At 40.5% G+C, this 23,136-nt stretch overlaps 1 protein-coding gene across 4 annotated transcripts in view; it reads left to right on the top strand.

Moving 5' to 3' along the window:
* synj1 (synaptojanin 1) overlaps nt 1-23,136 on the top strand; it is a 35,390-nt gene that overhangs the window by 7,173 nt on the left and 5,081 nt on the right. Inside the window, exons 6-29 of one of the 4 annotated variants that reach the window (XM_053644606.1) lie at nt 102-185; nt 340-402; nt 7,915-7,976; nt 8,649-8,745; nt 9,134-9,309; nt 9,480-9,561; nt 9,782-9,934; nt 11,211-11,376; nt 13,352-13,543; nt 13,666-13,750; nt 14,262-14,402; nt 14,729-14,921; nt 15,061-15,219; nt 16,242-16,398; nt 16,519-16,636; nt 17,082-17,294; nt 17,523-17,601; nt 18,007-18,169; nt 18,269-18,454; nt 18,903-19,034; nt 20,459-20,497; nt 21,121-21,161; nt 21,289-21,478; nt 22,128-22,429. In XM_053644606.1, coding sequence (XP_053500581.1) covers nt 102-185; nt 340-402; nt 7,915-7,976; nt 8,649-8,745; nt 9,134-9,309; nt 9,480-9,561; nt 9,782-9,934; nt 11,211-11,376; nt 13,352-13,543; nt 13,666-13,750; nt 14,262-14,402; nt 14,729-14,921; nt 15,061-15,219; nt 16,242-16,398; nt 16,519-16,636; nt 17,082-17,294; nt 17,523-17,601; nt 18,007-18,169; nt 18,269-18,454; nt 18,903-19,034; nt 20,459-20,497; nt 21,121-21,161; nt 21,289-21,478; nt 22,128-22,429 — 3,273 coding nt within the window. The remainder of the gene's footprint in view (nt 1-101; nt 186-339; nt 403-7,914; nt 7,977-8,648; nt 8,746-9,133; nt 9,310-9,479; nt 9,562-9,781; nt 9,935-11,210; nt 11,377-13,351; nt 13,544-13,665; nt 13,751-14,261; nt 14,403-14,728; nt 14,922-15,060; nt 15,220-16,241; nt 16,399-16,518; nt 16,637-17,081; nt 17,295-17,522; nt 17,602-18,006; nt 18,170-18,268; nt 18,455-18,902; nt 19,035-20,458; nt 20,498-21,120; nt 21,162-21,288; nt 21,479-22,127; nt 22,430-23,136) is intronic. The other 3 variants (XM_053644608.1, XM_053644607.1, XM_053644609.1) reach the window with 3 other exon arrangements.

Here is a 23,136-nt window from a genome sequence, read left to right as displayed (position 1 = left end):
TGTAGTGGATTTTTACATCTTAAAAATAAATAAAGCCAGTCATTAGTGTGAGTGTATATATTCATTTATAATTATATGCAAATTGTTTGTGCTGCCCACAGGTTATTTTCCTAGACGACAAAGTCTCTTCTTTTATTCAAATCCGTGGATCTATACCTTTGTTCTGGGAGCAGCCAGGTATACAGGTAAACGCATGGACAGTTTGGTGTGTCATATTCCACTAGAAATGGCATTTCAGAGTTATCATCTGCTACTGAATGGATTCTGTAAAGGTCAATGAGTCAGCACATCTACACTAGCAGCTGCTGAACACCATGTTGTTGGAATAATTCTGTCCAGGGAATTTTGTCACATCTGAATCAAAGCCGCCATTCGGGCACAAACAGGAAGGACATAAAACCGGTATTTGCATGGCTCAGTTCCACATCCGATTTGGTGTATGGTCTTTTTTAAGCCGTCACTTTGTGCAATGTCAGTGGTAAAAAATATATATATATATATATATATATATATATATATATATATATATATATTTATATGATATATATATATATATATATATATATATATATATATATATATATATATATATATTTTATAAAGCTCTATAATCAGACCAAGCATTACTGTGAGCGCATCCAGATAGAGTTAAATTTTTAAAATGTTATACAACACAAAGCAGGTCACAAAATTCCTTCCCACTGACATTGAACAGAGGTCATGGCTTTACATCTGCCATTTCACTGGGGATTTGGGGAAGGAATCTTTTGCTTCTGCTTTTCCTTTGCTCCATGCTGATCCTGCGCTGTGCCATTCTTAATAATAGCAAACATATAGAAGCAAGGTTCTGATGTGTTTTTCCAAGCATATGAGAGTAACCTGAGATGCTTTGGATGTGGCTGTTAAGATAGTATTAAATATTTATGGCCGAGATCTGCACAGAGAAGCTTACCAATAGGTTGGGAAGTCCTGCTAAATGACAGTGGTAAACTAACACCCAGTCCATACCAGTCACTGTATTCACCGAACACAAAGCATGCTCGGTAACAGTATTCCTGTTTGATTATTTCACTGTAATTTAACACAGCCATGTACAGAATTATTGGCACCTACAATAAAAATGATTGACATCACACAACACTTTCAATGAGTGATGTTTTGAGATTTAACATATGGGGATGTTGTACAATTTAGTTTTTTATCTTAGTACTGTATTGTTTTTTGGGTTTTGAAATGATTGGTACCCCTGCAATTAATATTTGATAAAGCCTCCTCTGAAGAAAATAAAAGCATTGAGTCTCTTAATGTAATGTCTAACAAGGTGGCAGACACTTGTAGAAAGGAATCTTGGACCTTCATGCTGAACATTTCACTCTTTAAAAGTTTTGTGAATTTTGCTTAATGCAATTTTTAACTGCTTATTTATTTGTATCCATTACCTGGATTGTATAGACCAACAATTTGTGTTTTGTGTTTTCCCCTGGAGATGGATTACTTTTATTTGGATAGAAGGAAATTAAATCCCGAGGATTAAGAGCAATCTTTTTTCCCCCCTGGAATGACCATTTATTTGCGTTTTTATGCAACTGTAGGAAGTACAGTTCCATGCCCCCTGGGTCCTGTCTCGCTGCTACTACAGCATGCTCATCACAGCCCCCCACCGGGAAGACCGCGATCACCAACACCGCCCCCCCTCACCTTCACCCCTCCACTTGATCCTAAATAAAAGAGCACCTTATTTTCCACTGCCACTGCCTCCAGTGTGTCTGTGGTCAGCCTGTCGCAGCCTAGAGTGGCCACACTGGTGGAGAATGTGGGCACACTAGAACATACTCACCCACGCCCACCACAGACCCCATGTTCCAACACCTGCTGGAGACAAACCTCCAGCAGCAGACGGTGACCCAGGAGCTAGCCCAAAGTGGGTGGTCAAGAGGATCATCATAGACCACTTCCTGAGGCGTCTGTTGCCAGAAGAATGCAAAGCGGTGGGGATGAGGAGTGCTCAGACACCTAGGAAGATGGTGGAAGCCCTCAAGTGTGCCCCACCCACCCTGAGCACCGGCAGGGGCAAGCAGAGAGACAATCTGCCGGGACTCCTCCAAGGCCAAGCCCCACAGCGGTTGAAGCCCGGGCTACACTGGAAGAGGAGACCTCTGGAAAGCCTCCCCACCTATGAGACACCCCGGGATGAGCCCATGCCTACTGAGCCGGGCCCGGCCCCGACCCAGTGAGTCAACAAGCCCTGGCTGGCTGGCTGTGCCCTTCATGCCACTGCGCCACCCAGCGCCCCAAACCTGGACGTCAAGGTAAATGGCAAGCCAGTCACCACCTTCGTGGATTCGGGAAGTGCAGTCACCCTGGCCAGCCTGACAATCCTCGATCAGCCGCCTGAACCAGCAGGGGTCAACCCGGTCTCCTGTGTCCATGGAGATGTCCGAGAGGTACCCGCCACTGAGGTCCTGGTCTCTTCCTTGGCTGGCAAATGGCCGCTGCTCGTCTGACTAATCCCCGAGCTCCCAGTACCACTGCTGCTCAATTGGGACTGGCCTGGGTTCCTCACATCGCCAGTGCCCACCGTCGCCAGCACAAGAAGAAGAGGCCAGCCACCACCACAGCCCATTTCAGGCCGGCCTACATTGCCCAGGATGAAGAGGACACCGCCGGATGAACCTCCACAGGTGAGACACCCACACCTTTTAACCTCATCTCCTCTGTGTTCCACCAGGTTGCTCGGGAAGGGAACCTCGGCGACAAGCAAAAGGAGGATGCACGACTGAGGAACTGCTGGGGTTGGATGTGGCTGATTGATGGCGTCGACCAGCATCACTGCAGCCTACTTCCTAGTGTCCAACGGCCTTCTGTACTTCAGGACCAAATACTGAGGTCAACCCTGTGATCTCCTGGTCGTGTCGAGCCCCAGAACCTAACCTCTGATCCACCTGGCCCACAGCCAACCGCAGTACCCTGGCGAAACCGTGTGACCGGTTCCTCAGGCCCGGCATGGATGCCGAAGTCCGGGCCTTCTGCCAGCAGTGTCCCCAGTGCCAGAGGACGGAGCCCCGAAAGCCACCGCCCGCACCCCTTATCCCACTTCCTATTATCAGCATCCCCTTCGAGCGGATAGGCATGGATTTGGTAGGGCTGCTCCCAAAGTCTGCCTGGGGTCATGAGTACATCTTAGTAATCCTTGATTATACCACCAGATACACCGAGGCAGTCCCGCTGCGGAGTTCCACTTCCCAGAACATTATCAGAGAACTGTCGCTCCTGTTCAGCCGCGTAGAGATCCCCAAGGACCTCTTAACAGACTGAGGTACGCCTTTCATCTCTAAATTAATGGGTGATCTGTGTCAGCTGTTGCAGGTGAAACACCTTCGGACCTCCGTCTATCACCCCCAGAGAGATGGCCTGGTGGAGTGCTTCAATCAATCCCTCAACAGATGCTCCAATGAGTGGTGGATGAAGAAGGCAGTAACTGTGACCTCCTCCTTCCCTACGTCCTCTTCACCGTCTGGAAGATGCCCCAAGCCTCTATGGGGTTCACCCTCTTTGAGCTCCTCTTCGGACGGCGACCTCAAGGACCATTAGACTTATCCCACGAATCTTGGGAGGAGCAACCCTCTCCATTCTGCTCCTTGGTGGAATATGTACAGGAGATACGTTCCTGATGTACAGGAACAGCTTGACCTGGTCACGCCAATCGTCCGCAAGCACATGGAGGCGACATAGCGAGAACAACAGCTGAGCTATAATTGACCAGCCCAGCCCCAGGAATCCCAGGCAGGTGACCAGGTGCTCCTGTTACTCCCGAATGCCTCCTGCAAGTTCCTGGCCTGCTGTCCCCTTATGTGGTCTGTGAGAGGGTTGACCCAGTGAACACCTGCAGCAGCCGTGTAAAAAAGATGGGTCCAGCCTGCCCCTTCGCTGTCCGCCATCTCTACTCTTCCTACAGGGTCCAACGAATGTACCTTCGTCCAGTGGGGGAGGACCTCACCCCCATGCGGCACCAAGAGCTAACGAAGCTGGTAGACCAGTTCGTGGACGTTTTCTCGTCCACCCCAGGCCTTACCCACTTAGTCCAATGTGACATTAAAACCGCTCCGGGAGTTGTGATTAGACAGCGGCCCTACCGTTTCCCAGAGGTTCGCCATCAGGCTATTGAGGAGGAAGTAAGCTAGATGTTATATGACTGGATCTTTGAGGAGTCCGCCAGCCCCTGGTCTAGGCCTACATGGGGTACCAGCATCACTCCACCGCCAGTTTGCAGGCGCCTACTTGGACGATGTTTTAATCCACTCCTCCACCTGGGACGAACACCTCAGGGAGGTACTCGGAAGCCTCCGGAAAGCCAGGCTGATGGCCAACCCAAAGAAGTGCCATCTGGGGCTGACAAAGAGGTACCACATCCACCAGGGCCTGTTAAAAACCACAGGAGAAGTTGGAAGCGGTGAAAGGGTATCCCCGACCCACGTAAAAAAAAAAAAAAAACAGGTACGTGCCTTTTTGGGGCTGGCGGGATACTACAGGAAATTTGTCCCTATCTTCTCTCTAGCTTCTCCCCTCTCAGACCTCACCAAGAAGGGCCAACCGGACCGGGTACGATGGACCAAAGATGCAGAGCGAGCATTTCAGGCACTCAAGCAGGCCCTCAACAGCTAGCCCATTCTCAGGAACCCCGACTTCTTCCTTCCATTCGTCATCCCATATGGATGCATCCGATACAGGTCTGGGAGCCATCCTGTCCCAGACCTTTGACAGGGAAGAGCACCACGTCCATTACATCAGCAGAAAGCTCACCCCTGATGAGCAGTGGGCTGTCGAGGAGCTCGGGTATTACCTGGCCGGATGCCACTTCACTCTGGTCACCGACCACGCCCCTCTACAATGGATGGCCTGGGAAAAAGACACAAATGCCAGGTTAACGCGATGGTTCCTCTCTCTACAGGACTTCTGGTTCCAGGTCCAGCACTGAGCGGGAACCTCCACACCTTCACTCCTCTACTTGATCCTAAATAAAAGAGCACCTTATATTCCCCTACCACCGCCTTCAGTGTGTGTGTTGAGCCTGTTGCAGCCTAGAGTGGCCACAGCAACTTATATTTTTTCTTATGGTATTTATTTTGCTTTTGCTGTGTCTCTTATTGTTTGAATGAAAAATGAATCATTGTTTACAGTAATTCTCTTGAAGGCTGCCAATAATTCCAAAGCTGACTGTAAGTCAGCCTGATAGTGGACACAACCATGTTCTGTGTTATTATTTGAGTGTTAAGTCTGTTACATTATGCCAAAATATGTTTGGACTATGGCATGTCAATCAGGACTGTGTGGCAGTTTATCCTGTCCACATGGACCAGTTCCTTAGTGATATCAGTGTATATTGTGTGGAACTGTGCTTTATGTCAGGAAAAAAAACCCAACCCCTAAACTCAAATGGTGTTTGAGTCCTGGAATTTTTGTCCTGGAGGTAATTTCTGTGGCCAGAGTTTAGTTGTTAGGATTGTTTAGGGAATGTGTAATGAGGTATCATTAGGTTGTTTACAGTAGCAGAGAGGAACCAGTGAGGACAGTGCGCAGCAGGATGTGAACTGTGTCGTGATCAATCTCTCCCTCTCATGCATTCACTCGTACACACACACAGATAGAAACAGTTCCTCCTCCACAGTGAGGACAAGTACAAAACTCAATTTCAGCTATTGGTTGTTGAAACCTGTGTGATGTTTACACCATATTTCACAGCTATTCATCATCGTAGACCTTGACATGGTCTCAGGACCACTTTTAATAATAAAATAAATTCCACAGAGCCTGTCACTGTTTATTTAGTAGACATTATTTAAATGTTTTATCTATTGTTTTGCTTATTGTCAACATTTTGTCTGTTTATTAAAACTACAGATTTTTTTGTTCCTGAACTTTCCACTGACGGAACACGTTAGATTCACATTAACATTATTTATACGCCTACTTGTTTGAGTTATTGAGGGACAAGTCAAATAGGGTAATAACTATAAGAACTCATACACTAACTTTGATTACGGTGGGTTATGATTTGCACCACTGTAACTAAATTTACAAAAATCAGATCCCACTTTGAGAACCAGAGTTTTATCCACTTGTACAGTTTAATTTATGAGGGGAAACAAATAAACAACACACTTCTTCAACCTGCAAATTATTACTTGTCAATCCATACAGGATCTCACTAACTTTTTTGTGGGAAAAATACTTGAATTGGCGAAATTGCAATTGCACGAAATTGTTTTGCACGGTCACGGCTGTTTGCACGGTTTGTTGGTAAATGAGACCTTTCAGCTGTACTCATGTGCAATGCACATGAATCGAAGAGGGCTTTGGCTGAATGAGCCTTGCGATTACGTCAAATGATCTTGGCCCAAATCTGTGGAAAATTTTGTCTTTATTATGAATTATTATTTGCAGCTTTACACTGTATACAGTACCCTCTGAAACTATTGGAATGGCAAGACTGATTTTTTAAAATATATATATTTATTTATTTATTTATTTATTTTTTGCTTTATTCGATTCATTTGGGTTTGAGATTAAAAGATGAACATGACAAGAGAGTTTAGAATTTCAGCTCCTGATATTTTATATGTAGATGTGTTAAAACAACATTGACAAAAATTTTGGAACATGTAACTGACAGGTGTGTCCTTGTTATAGTTATTGTTTAATCAATAAATAGCTCTGAACATCTACTTTTGGTTTTAGCCTCCAGTTTCACCTGTGAAGAGTGCATTTGTTGTTTAAAAAGGATGAGCCAACATGAAGATCAGAGAGCTATCTGTGGGAGAAAAGCATGCCTTTTTGAAGCTGAGAAAAGAGGGAAAATCAATCAGAGGCATTGCACAGACATTAGGCATAGCCAATACAACAATGTGGAATGTCCTGAAAAATAAAGAAACCACTGGTGTACTGAGCAACAGACAGTGAATGGGGCAAACAAGGAAAACAACAGCTGATGAGGGAAATATTGTGAGAGTTCCAATAGTTTAGGAAGGGACTGTGTCTAATCATCTAAATATAAATTATTTATTCTCGCGTAGCTTTAGATAGGAAAGTATTAATCTCATAATGAGTGCTGGCCTGTTGTGATGTATTTCATGTTGTGAATGTTGATTGAGCAATGAATGATTGGGTTATTTTGATCGACATGAGACAGATTTTACATTGAACTTGGGACAAATCGTCTTAAAGCACGCCAATGTTGCACTTGTGTTGTTTTAAATAGCTAGTAGAGAGAAGAAAATTGGTCACTGAGAGGGTGTCACCAATGTTCAGCCCTCTAAGTCTGATACTGTATCTAAAGGCCGGGTTTACAGTGAAGTATTTGTTTATTAGTTATGCTGTTACGCAGTCAAGTGTTAGGCTTTTCACCGGCCATAGTAACAGTAGCAGAGTTGGTGTTGCTGAAGGTTCTCAGGTAGCTTTTACCATGTGACCAAATGTCACAATGGTTTAGTTTACGAAATGCAGTGGATTTAAGACTCAAAACAGTCATTAGTTGCAGGGAGCTGTTTTTAACGAATTAATGTTTTGTTTTGGTTGTGGGATCATTATTTCACTGAAGCATTTTTGGGAAGAGAAGCAGTTCTGACTGTTACAAATGGGAAATCAAATAAAGGGTTGCTGTGTGTATAGTGGTGTACATTATAATATGTGCTTTGTCTCTTTTGGCATTTTAAGGCTGACACATAGCAAGCTGGTGAAATGGTGAATGCGTGTCTTTTCCACAGAGGCAAATATAGCCAGCCGACACTTGCTTTGTATAGTTTTGAATCAACTTTCTTTTGTTCATGTCTTTCTACTCTTCTTTTACTGTCTTTTCATCTTCCTTATTAATATGTTATATGTGATATGCCTCTGTCTTTGCTTCCTCCATATCTAAAGGTTGGTTCCCACCGCGTCAAGCTGTCCCGTGGTTTTGAGGCCAACGCACCGGCTTTTGAGAGGTAATTAACACATGCTGCTCCCTGCTGGAACGCTGCAGCACAGTCACGCGATGACATCATTGTGCTGTCAATGTCAAATGAGGAAAAACGTCCTTCAGGATTTTCCACCAATAAGGGGAAGCATAATTTTGGACTGTTACTTGTGTTTAGTGAATTGAGTAATGTTGAGAAATATTTTATTCAGACAGTCTAGATCTAATCTATTTAGAGAAGACCAAAATCTATATTTCTCTAATTTTAGCACACTGCATATGTATGTTTTACCTATATGCTTATAGTCTTATCTATATGCTTCATGCCTTTATAAGTTCCATAAACATGTAAGTTTTCTTACTTAATTGCTATTCTGAATCATTTTGGTTTGGAAAAGAATACTCCTCATTTTCTTTTCTTTCCTTATCCTTCCTAACTTCTCTGCAATATCACTGAGTTTTATTACCTCATCTATTTTTGGTGTGTTGAACAAGATACTCATCATTCCCACTATTTCCTAATTATATAATTTCATTGAAATAAATGTTTCTTCATCATGCCCCATATAACTGAAAGTTATAGAGTGTTAATTTGTCATTATATGTTCTCCTTATGCTGTTTTTACTACTAGACTGTCCCCAATTCTACATGCTGTAAATGTAAATGTTGAATTGTTTCTTGTCATCTCCATCGTTGCAGGCATTTTACAGCTCTGAGGAGGCTCTATGGTAAGCAGTTGATCATTAACCTGTTGGGTACGAAAGAGGGGGAGCACATGCTCAGCAAAGCATTCCAGGTTAGTTATTGCTTTTCCTGAATTACTCTCCTGATATTGTTATTAAATTCTTTTTTCACTTTATTTACATAGCACTTTTAGCAATGGACATTATCAAATGCAGCTTTATCTGGATGTAGAATCTACTGTGTGTGAAATGTGGAAATCTGGATGTAGAATCTACTAATTATATTAGAATTATTCGTATTTTCTTTTATTGTTTATGTATTTACATTTAATCTAGTCCAATCTGTAAAATAAACTAGTATGTTCTATTTGTAGTTGAGGTTCTGGATGCTGCTTTTTTTGTTTGTTTTTGTTTTTTTCTTTCTGAATTTGTTTTAGTTTGGGGTTTTGAGTCTTATTTGTGTATGTTTTGGATCACACATGTCCATTTGGTTTCATACAGAGTCACCTGAAAGCATCAGAGCATACAAACTCTGTGAAGATGGTCAACTTTGACTACCACCAAATGGTGAAGGGAGGGAAGACAGAGAAACTCTCGACTGTGCTGAAACCACAGATCAGCAAGTTCCTGGACGATTGTGGCTTCTTCTGTTACTCTGCTGAGACTGGAATTGAAAAGTAGGTTTCTACGCTTTAAAGGGTTTTCATACACTGTTTAATCAGTTTTTATACAAGAATTCTCTGATTTTTATGTTTTGTCTCAGATGTGCTTTGGAATTACAGTTTGGCAAAAAATATCTTCAGCTGTGCAAAATATTTAAAAACAAATTTGTCACTTTTCTCTCTAGATGTCAGACTGGGACTCTTCGGGTCAACTGTCTGGACTGCCTGGACAGGACAAATAGTGTCCAGGCCTTCTTTGCACTTGAGGTTTGTTAATATAGCAACGAATCTACACCACCACTTCTTGCCTTAAATTAAGAATATCCCTGGCTTATCTGTGGTGTGGAAATGTCAAAGCTGTGAATTCGCTGGTTAGTCTTAATATGAACATAACAGACTTATTATTATTTTAAAAATATATATTTATTTACATTTTTTTTATTATTATTTTTTTTTACGTTTAAATTTTTTCCTCTCTTTTGCTTAGATGTTGCGCAAGCAGTTGGAAGCTATGGGTCTTACAGAGAAGCCCCAGCTGGTGGCACGCTTTCAGGAGGTCTTCCGCACCATGTGGTCGGTCAATGGAGACTCGGTCAGCAAGATCTATGCTGGCACAGGTGCTCTAGATGGCAAGGCTAAGGTACACACCTTTCAGAGAAATAGATTAAACTGGGACATTTGTGAAAGCAAAATACTGGGCAATATAAAATTTTCTTCCAATTAAAAGACACGGACTTTCCACTCACGTTCGTTGTACAGGCAAATTGGACACCAATAAGTTTTACTGAAAGGCTCTGATATAAGCCTCAAACATGTCCTCTTTTACACCACTGTGGACCTTTTGTCTGTCTCTTAACTCTTGTATGTGTGCTATTGTCCTCTGCTTCCCTCTGGAAACTTATCTACCTGCCTGGTAAGTTTACAAGCCAGCCATGCAGGCCTATGTCCTTCTACTATGTCTTTGTGTCTGTATTTTCGAGTATCTAGACTTGTATTTACAAAGACTCTTACCTTACTACTAAGACATTTTGTGTGTCCCTTCAGTATGTTTTATGAATGAATGTTGACAGGGATTTTCCTGAGATGGTAGCAGTGCTACTAACTGTGCTGTAAACTAAATAACCAAAAGAAAACCTACTATTTGACATAATAATTTTTTGCCATTATTATTAGGACATTGTGCAATAGTTTTTTTTTCTTCCATTTATGAGTTTATTGTGACGACCGTGCCAATCACTGTCCGCATTCAGTTATCAAAAATGCCGTCATTAGTAGCAGTGATCGCATTGTTAATGGCAGTGCTGAGGGCATTTATTGTTTAATGTAAAATGCATTGCATAACTGCAATTTTCAGTACATGTGGCTAAGTAGCGAGGAGTTGTCTAAACTATGATCTCTAGCTGTACTGCATTATTTTGTAGCTGAGGTGATCACCCATACAACTCCACAATCATTAAAATACTCCTGTAATCCACACAATAACTTTTTAGAGCTTGCTGTCGTTAAATATAACAAATACGTAAACCTTTTTTTCGCAGGTTTAGGGCCTGCTTTTATTGCTTAATGACTCCTAGACTGTAAAAGTCTTAATTTTATGATTAACATGTCCGTATTTGTAATAATTTCCTCGGACGGTTAGGAGCTACTTTTTGCAGTATTACTCGTGATTGTGTGTAGAAAAGAGAAAAGGATCAAGACAGAGACAGATAAAACACTTCTAGTCAGACTGTCTGATGATGTTTTCACCTCAGTAAAGAGTCAGCTGTTCTTGTGTATTTCACGCGTGCACTCTGTTTACTGTTTTAAATTTCTGCCTTCATAATATTTTACATGGATCTATGCTATATGTCTTTTTCACATGAGCCAATTGCTTATGAAGGGGTTTTCTGTGTGTCTGTCGTTGTGGTGGTGCGCAGGCTGGAAAGCTGAAAGATGGAGCACGCTCAGTCACCAGGACCATCCAGAACAACTTCTTTGACAGTTCAAAGCAAGAAGCTATTGATATTCTGAGGTTGGGCAGTACTCTAAACAGTGACCTGGCTGATAAAGCTAGAGCTCTCCTCACCACCAGCAGCCTGTATGGTATGTAAACGGCACTTTAACAGTGATGCAGTTGATCATTTTTTTTTTCCTTCCATTTTAATTAACCAGTAGGTCATGGCAGTGCCGTGTGTATTTTATTTTCTTTCAACAAGGTTTCCTGACAACTACTATGTAGTGTAAATATTAAAACCACACCTTTCTCAGTTCTGCTTTCTCAGTAACTTGACAATCTGAGTTTTTCTTATTATTAATGTATTAATACTGTTTATAACTGATATAATCTAAGTGATAACAGGAACTAACTTGTCTCCCAGACTGCTGATTGCTGTGGTATAAGAGGAATAAAACATTTCAGGACGTGCTGCTATTAAAAAATAATCAACTGCAAGTTGGTATTATATCATACCTCTATGGCGTTGGTTACTTTTCGTACTGTAACACGTCATGCCATATCCATATTGTAAATGATATGTAGCTCTAGCTTAAGTGGTTAATAACAATGACCTGTTTAGGGAAGTACTGCTTCATGATGTCTTGCTAATCTTTCTCCTTCAGCTGCCCAGGGTGTGTTTAAGATTAGAACCGAAGCACTGTGCTAATATTGTTATCTACCTTGCTCGCTAACTGCTAACTGTGCTGCTTGTGTCCCTTTCTCTCTCTCTCTCTCTCTCTCTCTCTCTCTCTCTCTCTCTCTCTCTCCTTACTGCTTACATGGTTAGTCTCTGAGCCCATTTTACAATCAGGTACAGTATGCATAGCTATAACTGTCAATGATTACTCATTTTATGAGTTTCATTGCTTTTGTGTTTGATTTGGCGTGCCAGATTAACTGCTTGCCTTATTTTGTATGGCGCTTTTATTTTGAACATCTTTTCAGTGCTGCTGTTTGGCATTGTCTCATGATACCTTATGCAGGATATGTGCAAAATGTCTGGTGAAGTGTAAAGAAGCAGTATAATTAATGAAACATAAAAATTACAGCAATTTGGGACATGCAAAAACAGTGTCAATTAGGAGACCTTGTCTTATCCTACCCTATATCTGGGAAAATGGCTGAGAGTATTCGGGTTATTTGAGCTAGGATAGCTAAAATAACCCGAATACTCTCAGCCATTTAGGATAGCTAAAATAACCCAAATATTCTCAGCCATCCTAATGCTACTGTTTTTATGTATATATATAAAAATAAATTTTTTTTTCAATTTCACATGAGCAAGAGTGCAGTTATACTAACTATATTTAGTATATTTATTTAGTATAACCAATATTCAGTATAACCGCATGATTGCAGTTCTATAAACAAGAAATTACTCAAGTAACTGACATTTCGGACACAATATAGCTAAACATTCTGTTTATTTTTGCTTGGCTAGTGGAAATACAGTGCCCTCCACTAAACTTTTGTTTTAAAAAAATCACAAAATACTCTGCTCTCATGGATTTCAAACAATTACAAACACAACACAGGTTTATCTGTTCGTCCGTCCGTTCGTCCGTCTATCTATCTATCTATCTATTTGTTAAAAATAGGTGTGCACCAACTATTGTCACCCTTATGAATTCATAAATATATTTGAATTATATTTCCAGTCATATTTTATTAAATTAAGAATTAAACCCTGATTAGACAACTCCTCCTAGACCATGACACGTGTGTTATAATAGTACAGAGACGCTGATATTCTTCAGACATTTAATAGATAGCAAAACAGTTAGTTAGCAGATTAAAGCAAACCTACATTATAAACAGTTGCATTTCCGTTTCCCAGACCGTTGCACATATCTGCAAATATACAAATCATATAAAAACAATGTGAAACATTATTCCATTTTTTTAAGCCATTTGAAAACTTTCTCATATCCTCCACCTTTTTTTCCACTTAGAAGTGTATGTTTACTAACCATATTTTACCCATTAATTTCATGTCATTTCTCTGATGTTTGAGATTCAGTGGCTGCCATAAGAGTTTCAGGAGTTTATTTACTGACTTTGCTGATCTTTTTTGGCTTTTAGCATCTCCCAGAGTGTTGCTGGGCATGTGTCAGAACCACCACAAATACACACGGCCTAAAAAGATCCGTGTGTGTGTGGGGACATGGAATGTCAATGGGGGAAAGCAGTTTCGTAGCATTGCGTTTCGGAATCAGACCCTCAGCGACTGGCTGTTAGATGCACCAAAAAAAGTAGGCCACCCCGAGTTTCAAGGTGAGCAGCTATTTGAAAGATGCTTATTTCTTTATTATTAACTAATAATTTATGAATTCTTATCGTACATGTTGACACTGTGTACTGTGATGAATATAAAGAGTGATTGCTTTATATTTCAGACAGCAGACCCCAGCCTGCAGACATCTTTGCCATTGGCTTTGAGGAAATGGTGGAACTGAATGCTGGCAACATAGTCAGTGCAAGGTGCAAAAACCCACAATCTCTTCATTTTAAAAACTGGGCCATATAAAAATTGTGGAAAGTACCTCAACAGCTATTACATTAAGATGAATCTGTCATGCTTAATTATTCATAATACAAAAAAAAAAAAACTTTTAAAAACAGGCACCATTTTGCCTTTTGCCAATTATCGCCTTCATCTTCCTACTCATTCCATCAACATCTTTGGCAAGACACCAATTTAAAGAGATACTCTACCTTAAAATAATTCAGTCAATAGTTAGAAAATGGTTGTTTTCTTGACCGTACCCTGTACATTTTAATAAAATTGTTGTACTTCATGTTTGCAATTCTGGGGTTGCTTCACATCAAATACTCCTGGAGTGCAGAGACATCAGTTTTACTAAAACGGATCTGAGAAATCACCACAGTCTTTACCATTGTATAAAGGTCTAGTAATATTTATAAAGTAAAGGTCAAGTATGCTGACATTTTAGGCTGAAATATCGCTACATATGATTCTTTTTCTGTACAGCACCACCAATCAGAAGCTGTGGGCAGCAGAGCTGCAAAAGAGCATCTCACGGGATCATAAGTATGTGCTGCTGGCCTCAGAGCAACTGGTGGGAGTCTGCCTCTTCATTTTCATTCGGCCCCAGCATGCTGCGTTCATCAGGTATACTCAGTTGGGCATTGCTTAGGTTTGTTATTTTATTATAGACTGCAACTTTCTGGAAGGTCATGTTGCCAGAATTTTCAAATCTATGCCAAAGGCACACTGAACACTGGCTTATTGTGGCCTAAAACCATACTCCTTTAATTTGTCACCTGCGCACTGTATATCAACATTATATAGAGATATTTAAAGGGTTGTCAGTCTTTTCTTGGTTCTAGATTCTCTCAGTGGTCACCATCTTAGCATGAGTTGTTGATTGTTGATGGGCAGCACAGAAGAAACGATGCAATTCTCTATTAATAGGAATTCTTCTCCATTTTGAACAGAGATGTTGCTGTAGATACAGTCAAGACTGGAATGGGTGGCGCCACGGGGAACAAAGGAGGTGTGGCTATCCGCATGCTCTTCCACACCACCAGTATCTGCTTCGTGTGCTCGCATTTCGCCGCGGGCCAGTCACAGGTCAAGGAGCGAAATGACGACTACAATGAGATCACTCGCAGGCTATCATTCCCTATGGTAACTATTACTTTATTGTGCTAATAGCATAAAGGCAAGCAGACAAACCACATTTCGATGAAAAACATTGAACCTTAGATTGCCACAGTTTATCCAAAACACATACTTACTTTTCTTATTTTTTTGTCTTTGTGCACAGGGCCGTCTGCTCTACTCCCACGATTATGTGTTCTGGTGTGGGGACTTCAACTATCGCATCAACCTGCCAAATGAGGAGGTAAAAGAACTGATCAGGCAGCAGAACTGGGATGCACTCATAACTGGGGACCAGCTTGTTGAACAGAAGAATGCAGGCCAGGTAACAAAGAATGCATGTATTACAGTACATCGTATGGTACATTCGCAATAAAGTATACTGTTTATAAACATATATCTATGTATGTGTACGTACAGTTGTGCTAATAAATTTACATACCCCTTAAATCCCCTAGAATCTGCAAAATGTTAATAATTTTCAAAAAATAAGAGATCATTAAAATTGCATTTTGTTTTTTTTATTTAGTTCTGCCCTGAATAAACTAGTTCACATAACAGATGTTTACATATAGTTTAAAAGACACAATAATAACTGAATTTACACAAATTAAACAGTTAATAAGTTTACCCTTGGTTCTTAATACTGTGTGTTGTTACCTGGATGATCAACAACTGTTTTTATGTTTTGTGATAGTTGTTTTTGTTTGTCCTGAGCAGTTAAACTGCCCACTGTTCTTCAGAAAAATCCTCCAGGTCCTACACGTTCTTTTTCTGAAGAACAGTGGGCAGTTTAACTGCTCAGGACAAACAAGGGACTCATGAACAACTATCACAAAACAAAAAAACAGTCGTGGATCATCCAGGTAACACCACACAGTATTAAGAATCAAGGGTATGTAAACTTTTGAACTGGTTCATTTGTGTAAAGTCAGTTAGTATTAGTTTGTAATAGTCTTGTGAACTACATGTAAACATATTATGTGAAATAGTTTATTCAGGGAAGTACTAAATAAAACAAAAAACAACAAGCAATTTTAATGATCTCTCATTTTTATTTTATATTTTTTTATTATTTACATTTTGCTGATTATGCAAGGGGCATGTTTCATTTATATATATATATATATATATATAATGTATGTGTGTGTGTGTGTGTGTATATATATATATATATATGTATGGGCCATGAAGCTGCCGCAACCGTGACTAGCATAAATTGGTTTCTGTTTACTGAAGATGAATGATGCATGAAGCTTATCTTTTAAAACTGTATGAACAAATGATGAATGACGAATAAATCAATTAGACAAAGATCTCTAAAGTCCATTTTCTTCTTTATTACAGGTATTCAGGGGCTTTATTGAAGGAAAATTGGATTTTGCTCCTACCTACAAATATGACCTCTTTTCTGATGACTATGACACGAGTGAGAAATGCCGCACACCCGCATGGACCGACCGTGTGCTCTGGAAGAGGAGAAAGTGGGACTTTCAGAAAACTGGTGGGATGGGATGCCGTTTATATTTTAGCTTCTTGCCCTTGTATTTTTCAGGTTGAAGCAGTCCGAACTCGTGTGTGTGTGTGTGTGTGTGTGTGTGTGTGTGTGTGTGTGTGTGTGTAGCTGAGGAGTTGGACCTGAATGTAGTAGGAGCTCCAGTAGATGAGGAAGATCAGCACCCGTGGAGCCCTGGTGAGCTAAAGTACTACAGCAGAGCTGAGCTCAAGACCTCAGACCACAGGTACAGAAAACACCAAACCCCTTATGTTTATGTGTAAAACTGTATGAGGCACCAAATGCCTTATGTCAAGGATTCTAAATGTTATTTAAAGCATTAATAATGTTTTGGGGGGTTTTGTGCGTGTGTGTATTAAAAATATGTCCATGTATATTCTTAGCATATGCTACACTGGTGCTTTTTTTTATGTGGATTTATAATGTAATTTAATATGCTTTTTTCATTCATTGTTTGCTATTTACCTAAACGTCTGTTAAAACCATTTAGAAAGATTCGATCCTTACATGTTTTTGAGTGTGGAAAAGAATAAATGACAGTAGGTACATTTTGCTGAATCTGTTCTCTGATACTGTGGAAAATGGTTTCCAAGATTAAGTTTAATCTGTGTCTAGACAAACATTCGTAAGTGATTTTTAGTATTGGTCTATATTGTATCCGTCTCTTCCAGGCCGGTGGTGGCCATCATCGATGTGGATATTCTCGAAGTGGATCCAGAAGCGCGTCATCAGGTGTACAAAGATGTGATCGCCCTGCAAGGTCCACCTGACGGCACTGTCCTAGTCTCTCTGTGCACTTCAGGGCCTGATGACTACTTCGATGATGCTCTGATAGATGAACTGCTGGACAAGTTTGCTAACTTTGGCGAGGTCATTCTGATCAGGTAAAGGTTTTGTTAAGGTGTGATTCTAGCTAATAATATTATGGTATTTGTGATATGCTTCTGAGCAAGGTATTTACTGCCAGGTTTTTTTTTGTTTTGTTTTTTAAGAAACTTGTTAATCTATAATAAGTATTTTGACGATTATTATAAAGTGGAATTCTTACTTAGTACATGGAGCTATAATCCTCTTTTTCATGAAGCCTTATTTTCTTTCATTTCTAAAAACAGGTTTGTAGAGGAAAAGATGTGGGTGACATTTTTGGAAGGGTACTCTTCACTGGCTGCACTTTCACTGAGTGCCTCCACTGTAAGTAACAGGATTTTAATTGTGTGGTTGAATCTACAGTTGCTATTTGGGAAATTGTAATTGCAATGACACTCAACATTTCTGAGTTTAATACCTTAAAAACAAAATGTGAAACTGGGGGAAGTAGAACCACACAGCACTGCACGATATAGACAGATTATCATACAGTAAGAACCATCAACTCACTGCAGAGCAATTAAAATGAAATCTGATTTGTTATGCTACTGTGATTGCAGTCTTCATTGAAAATAATTTTCTGATTTAAAAAAAACACCAAAAAAAATTCATATTATATGCACTGTACATTTCATCATTTGTAGGTTTTCGGTGCAACAGTATCACAGACTAGGAATTGTTTACCAAGACAGATTTACTTATGTATAACCTTTCTCACTGTTTATTGAGGTGTTGGGGAAAACCATAGACATCCGTCTGAAGAGCAGCGGCTGGATCAAGAGTCTGGAAGAGGAGATGAGTGTGGAGAGGATCTGTGGCAGCATCCCCACTTCCGCCAGCTCCACGCTGCTCGCCGAGGACAACGACATGGGAGACGAGTTTGACATGGAGGGTATGTCGGGTTATGATCACGGCTTTTTATAAATCCATAAAGCCAAAGCAGTGGGTTTAAGTATTCCGAAATCATCTTTGACCCTGATGTGTTTTGAAGGCGATGTGGATGAGGAGGTGGAGAATATTCTTCCTCAGCACCTGCAGCCTGGGGCTGGTGTGGATGTGGGTGTTTCCCCAGCACCCTCTCCCCGCTCCAGCCCGTGCCCCTCGCCAACTCACGGAGAGCCCGCAGCCCCCTGCAGGCCAAGCAGAGCTCCACCACGCACAGCCGGACCTCCACAAGGTAGAAACCCTGTGCTGAATTGCTGCTCACATTTTCCCTATACATTTACTTTGTTTATATTTTATGATGAAATATGCAGAACTAAAAGGGTAATGAATTTAAGATGTTTTTTTTTAAATTGCATTTAATTATTGTATTTCCACTGACATAATTGATTTATTTTCTTCTAAATCTTGCGATCAGTGTTTTGATTTGATTTTTTCACTGTGGCTGAAAGGTGGTCTCAGTCTGATCACATGTAGGAGGGAACAGGCAGGTAAAGAGTGAAGCTGTTAGAGGTGCCACAGATATGTTGAATATGTGTGCTGTAGGTTTTAAAGCTGCTGGGAAAGCATTTATTGTGTCTATTTCGTGCTGCATGTTACGCCAAAGCTGATGAATGTATGTATGTAATATATTAATTATGATCCCAATATTGATGGTGGTTATGATTAACTTTTTCTTTTAGTTACTCCTTTGGATTATCAGGTGCTAGGAGCTTCTGCATCACAAGGACTGGAACCAAAACGCCCACCTCCCCCACGACCCAATGCTCCCCCTGCCAGACCGGCACCTCCACAGCGCCCACCACCTCCCTCAGGTAAAGCAAGCTGACCTAACTTATTTTTTTAAGAATATAAATATTACATCTTTCATTCTCTAGCACAATCTTTGGTCTAATGTAAGTAGCTTGTGTTTGTGGAGTGTTACTGCAAAGGAATTATCAGAAATATCTGGATTGTTTTTTGTATTAACTGGGTAAATGTGCACTTGTTGGTCTCTGTTATCAAATTCCCTTTGTATTATTACCATTTTGGAACTATTCAGTTTCTGGCTGTTTTTTTTTTTTTCTTCTTTGTTTGTTTGAAGAGAATCTAAACATACTTGATTTGAGTGATAACGAAGGTAATTACAAGAAAAAAAAATGTAGTTATCTTTTATATAGCTCCTCTCTATTCATTGACTTTTGTGTGTTATTAACACACTAGAAATGAAGAGTTCATGCACTCTTGGCTAGAATTAGCCTAGGTTTTATACATCAAATGTTATCTTTTTGTATTTCAAGATCAGTTATGTTTGTGCATGACCTCTCAGTTCTGCTGTGAGTGCTTAGATCTTAGATGAGGTGTGATGTAGCAATAGATATCTGCTTCAGACAAAAAAAAAAAAATTCAATCAGACATACATGGATACTAGCATTGTAATCCATCTGTAGTGCTATCTATTTAGTGCTAAAAAGATCCATATCTGTATTTAAACCCAAAGTGGTCTAAACGGGAAGCATTTTTCCCCCACTTAATTACTAATTAATTAAGTATGAACCCTACCACTATTGTCCTGTGAACAGTGGAAAACACTTTCAGCATTGTGTGAGATCTGGCTCCTCAACATCAGCGACATCACTGGAGTTCACAACTGGTTTCAAGTAGAAATGTGTATACAGTAGGGCTTTTGTTTTTTGTTTTTTTTTAAAAATCCTGCTCACGCAGTTAGTTTGCACCTGCCTGTGATATTGTCTAAGTCATTTAATTGTTTCTATTTCCTAAACGATTAACAAACTCAATTTAAACCGCTGCAACCCTGACCAGGCAGTTACTAAAGATGCTGTAATTGCATCGAGCAGCACCGCACTTTCTTGTTCTATGTAGTCTTTGTCTAGGTGCTTCATATATGACCACTCGCTTGCACTCACATGAAAAGTATACGGTTTGACTTTTTTTCTGTGTACAGTACTATCCTCGTCTCAACCAGATACCCTGTGAACCTTTAAAAAAAAAAAAAAAAAAAAAAACACGAATAGTGCACCTCCTATGTGTACCTGTGTTTCTGTTTGTATATGTTTATTCCGAATAATGTATTCATATTTAGGGTAGTTTCTCAGGAAGAGCCCTTATATAGATTTTAATTATTGTAAATATGTACAGTTTGTATACATAGTATTATAAATGTATAACATTTAAGAATTTGATGGATACACTGAAAATGAGACTAATAGTAGATCACTTACTCCTCCATGCTGCGAAGGACAGAAAAGCCCTGCTTTACCCAGAGCAGATGTTGCTGGTAAGTACGCACACAGAGATTAAATGTATAAATTTGACTACATTCAGTGAAAGCATTCAGATCTCAATGCCATGATCAATGACTAGTCCTCCAAGGCACTGGAATGGAGGGAGTTTTTGGGAAGTTAGCCAGTCTTTACCTGTTGGTCATTTAAGTTGTGTGGGAAAGGGAGTATGCTCTTGCATGTGAGAATAATACAGGGATTTGGCCAGAGAGCTGGGCCTGGCAGCACTGTTTGACCCCCTGTTGACCAGGAAGAGGTGAGTCAGGGAGGAAAGGTGGAGGGTGGAGGAGATTGCTGTGGGATGAGAGCACTGCAGCAATTTCTGCATAAAAAAAAAAACTTTCAATCAGGTCAGATGTTTTTTGGGTTTTTTGTTGTTTTTTTTTTTTTTTTTAACTTCAAAGACCATATCAGACTTCCAGCAGGCTCAGAAAGCTATACACATGAATAATATGGCTTTGTGGGGATGCAGTCAAATATGAAGGAACAAGGTTAGATAGCAGGAGGGTGCTGAAGCTAAATCCGCAGATGGTATTAGCAGTGTAATGAAAAAAATGTTTTGTTTTGAGGATGACCGACGGCACTTTTAAGTGTAAGAATGATTCCTGCTGTTTTTCAGGACGAGGCCAGTCTACTGGAGCCCCAAGCGGTTCAAGACCGGTGGGTAGACATTGAAGAAGACTATATAAAAGAACTTACTGATGATCTAGAAATTGAGAAGTTTTAGCCAGACCAGATGTATCCACCTCAATAAATCAGTCTAAAGTCATGAAAAATATTATTTCAGAACATCCCTGCTAGGGCAGGTGTTATCAGTGTGCCACCACAAGCCAGACCCCCACCACCTGCCCACCCCGGAGCTCCAAGACCCATAGCTGAGGTTCACCCAGGAGCCCCCCGAACTACTCCAGATAACCACCCTGGAGCCCCGAGACCTGTCCCAGATGCACCAAAAAAACCAGCAGAACTCCCTCTGGGTAAGTGAACAATCACAGCACACAAAAAAAGGCTACTAAACTGCAAAACATTGCAGATTTGAGCTAAAAATATTGCTATCTTTTTATTCAGATTAATATTCTGACCACTCTGTTGTTAAACCTGCTGCTTCTAGCTGTAAACTGCTTCTAAATTAAAATATCACCTCTCGTTTAAGGATCTAGAGTTCCCTCATGCCTGTCTTGCCTGTAGTTAGTTATAAATAATGCTTCTAGATTGGCACTCAAAAAAGAAAGAAAGAAATACAATATTTCTCTTTACTTGATTCCAATGTACTTTATATTTTCAGATTTTGATTGGCACTGCTTAATATTTATAGTGTTTTTAGTCCTCGTTGCATCACTTAGCTCATTACATTTTAGGTTCTACAACTACTTGTCCATTTTGCGGTCCAGTTAAAGTTTATGGGTGATTGGTACTTTCTCTGTTGCTGGCAAAAGAACTTTTTAATTAGGTCTTTCCCTGTTATTGAAGCTTTGTATTCCTGTCTTAAGACCCATCTTTGTCTTTAGCGTACAAGTCTTTACTTTATAAGTGTATCACTTGTTCATGAAAATGAAAGGGGGGACCTTCCTTCAGGATATCCATTGTAGTGAGACTGACGGGCCTGTTTTCTTTTATGTCCTACAGCACCTCCTCCCTCATTGCCTGGCCCTATGAGGCCTCAGATGGTGTCTCCAATGCAGCCTCAGTCCACGTCCCCCATTCGGCCACCAATACAGTCCCAGCTGCCCCCGCCCATGGTACCTACGCTTCCCGCACCTATGGTGCCAACAATGGCAACCCCTCTGCAGCCTCAGTCCACTGCGACAAGCACCGGAGCAGCTATGCCACCTCAGCCTGGCCTGGCATCACCCAAACCACCGCCCCGTAGCCGCTCCTCACATGCCCTGCCACCAGAGGCTTCTCCTGCTCCTGCTCCTGAGGCTCAGGTCAGTCTTGTCCTTTATATAATGCAATTCACATGGCTGTCATATGTCATAATAAAAGACTAGTAGTCGCAGGGGTGCAAATCTCTATACAACATCTAAGCTGTTTGTTAGCGTAAATGGTGTGATGTGTGTTTGACTCTCAGCTGTGTGTGTGAGGTAAACAGTGAGGATCCACCAACTGCAGTTTGACAAGAATGTGCTATATCTATTATTAGAGGTGATTATCAGTATAAATGAAAATTCATCTTCTTAATGAAGCATGAACATGAACAAGCAATGTTATGAAAACATAACATGAACGCACAAATGCTTATATGCACATTTGTAGTGTCTTGTTGATTTTATAATGATTAAAATAGATTTTATAAAGTCCAATTAAATGTACTATTAGTTAGTTAATTAGATGGTAGAGTAAGATTACCCGAGAGAAGTTCAGCCATAGTTAGTCAAATCTGACTCACGGAAAATAGACGGAATTCCCATCATCACTGGTGGGAGTTTTCAAGTGTTTCCATTTGTGCATCATCAACGGGCTGCTATGAAATAGCATGCACTGCGTTGTACAGACCTTTTACATTTATAAATGAAACCGCCACAGTCTTTTATATTTTGCTGTTTTTTTGTTTTTTTGTTTTTGTTTTTTGGACTCCTCTCTCTCAAAGTTCATACATTCATCTTCACTAACTGCATTATCCTGGTTAGGGTTG

The sequence above is a fragment of the Ictalurus furcatus genome, chromosome 16 (assembly GCF_023375685.1).
Source record: "Ictalurus furcatus strain D&B chromosome 16, Billie_1.0, whole genome shotgun sequence".
NCBI classification, from domain to species: Eukaryota; Metazoa; Chordata; class Actinopteri; order Siluriformes; family Ictaluridae; genus Ictalurus; species Ictalurus furcatus.
This window is presented reverse-complemented; position numbering and strand designations above follow the sequence as displayed.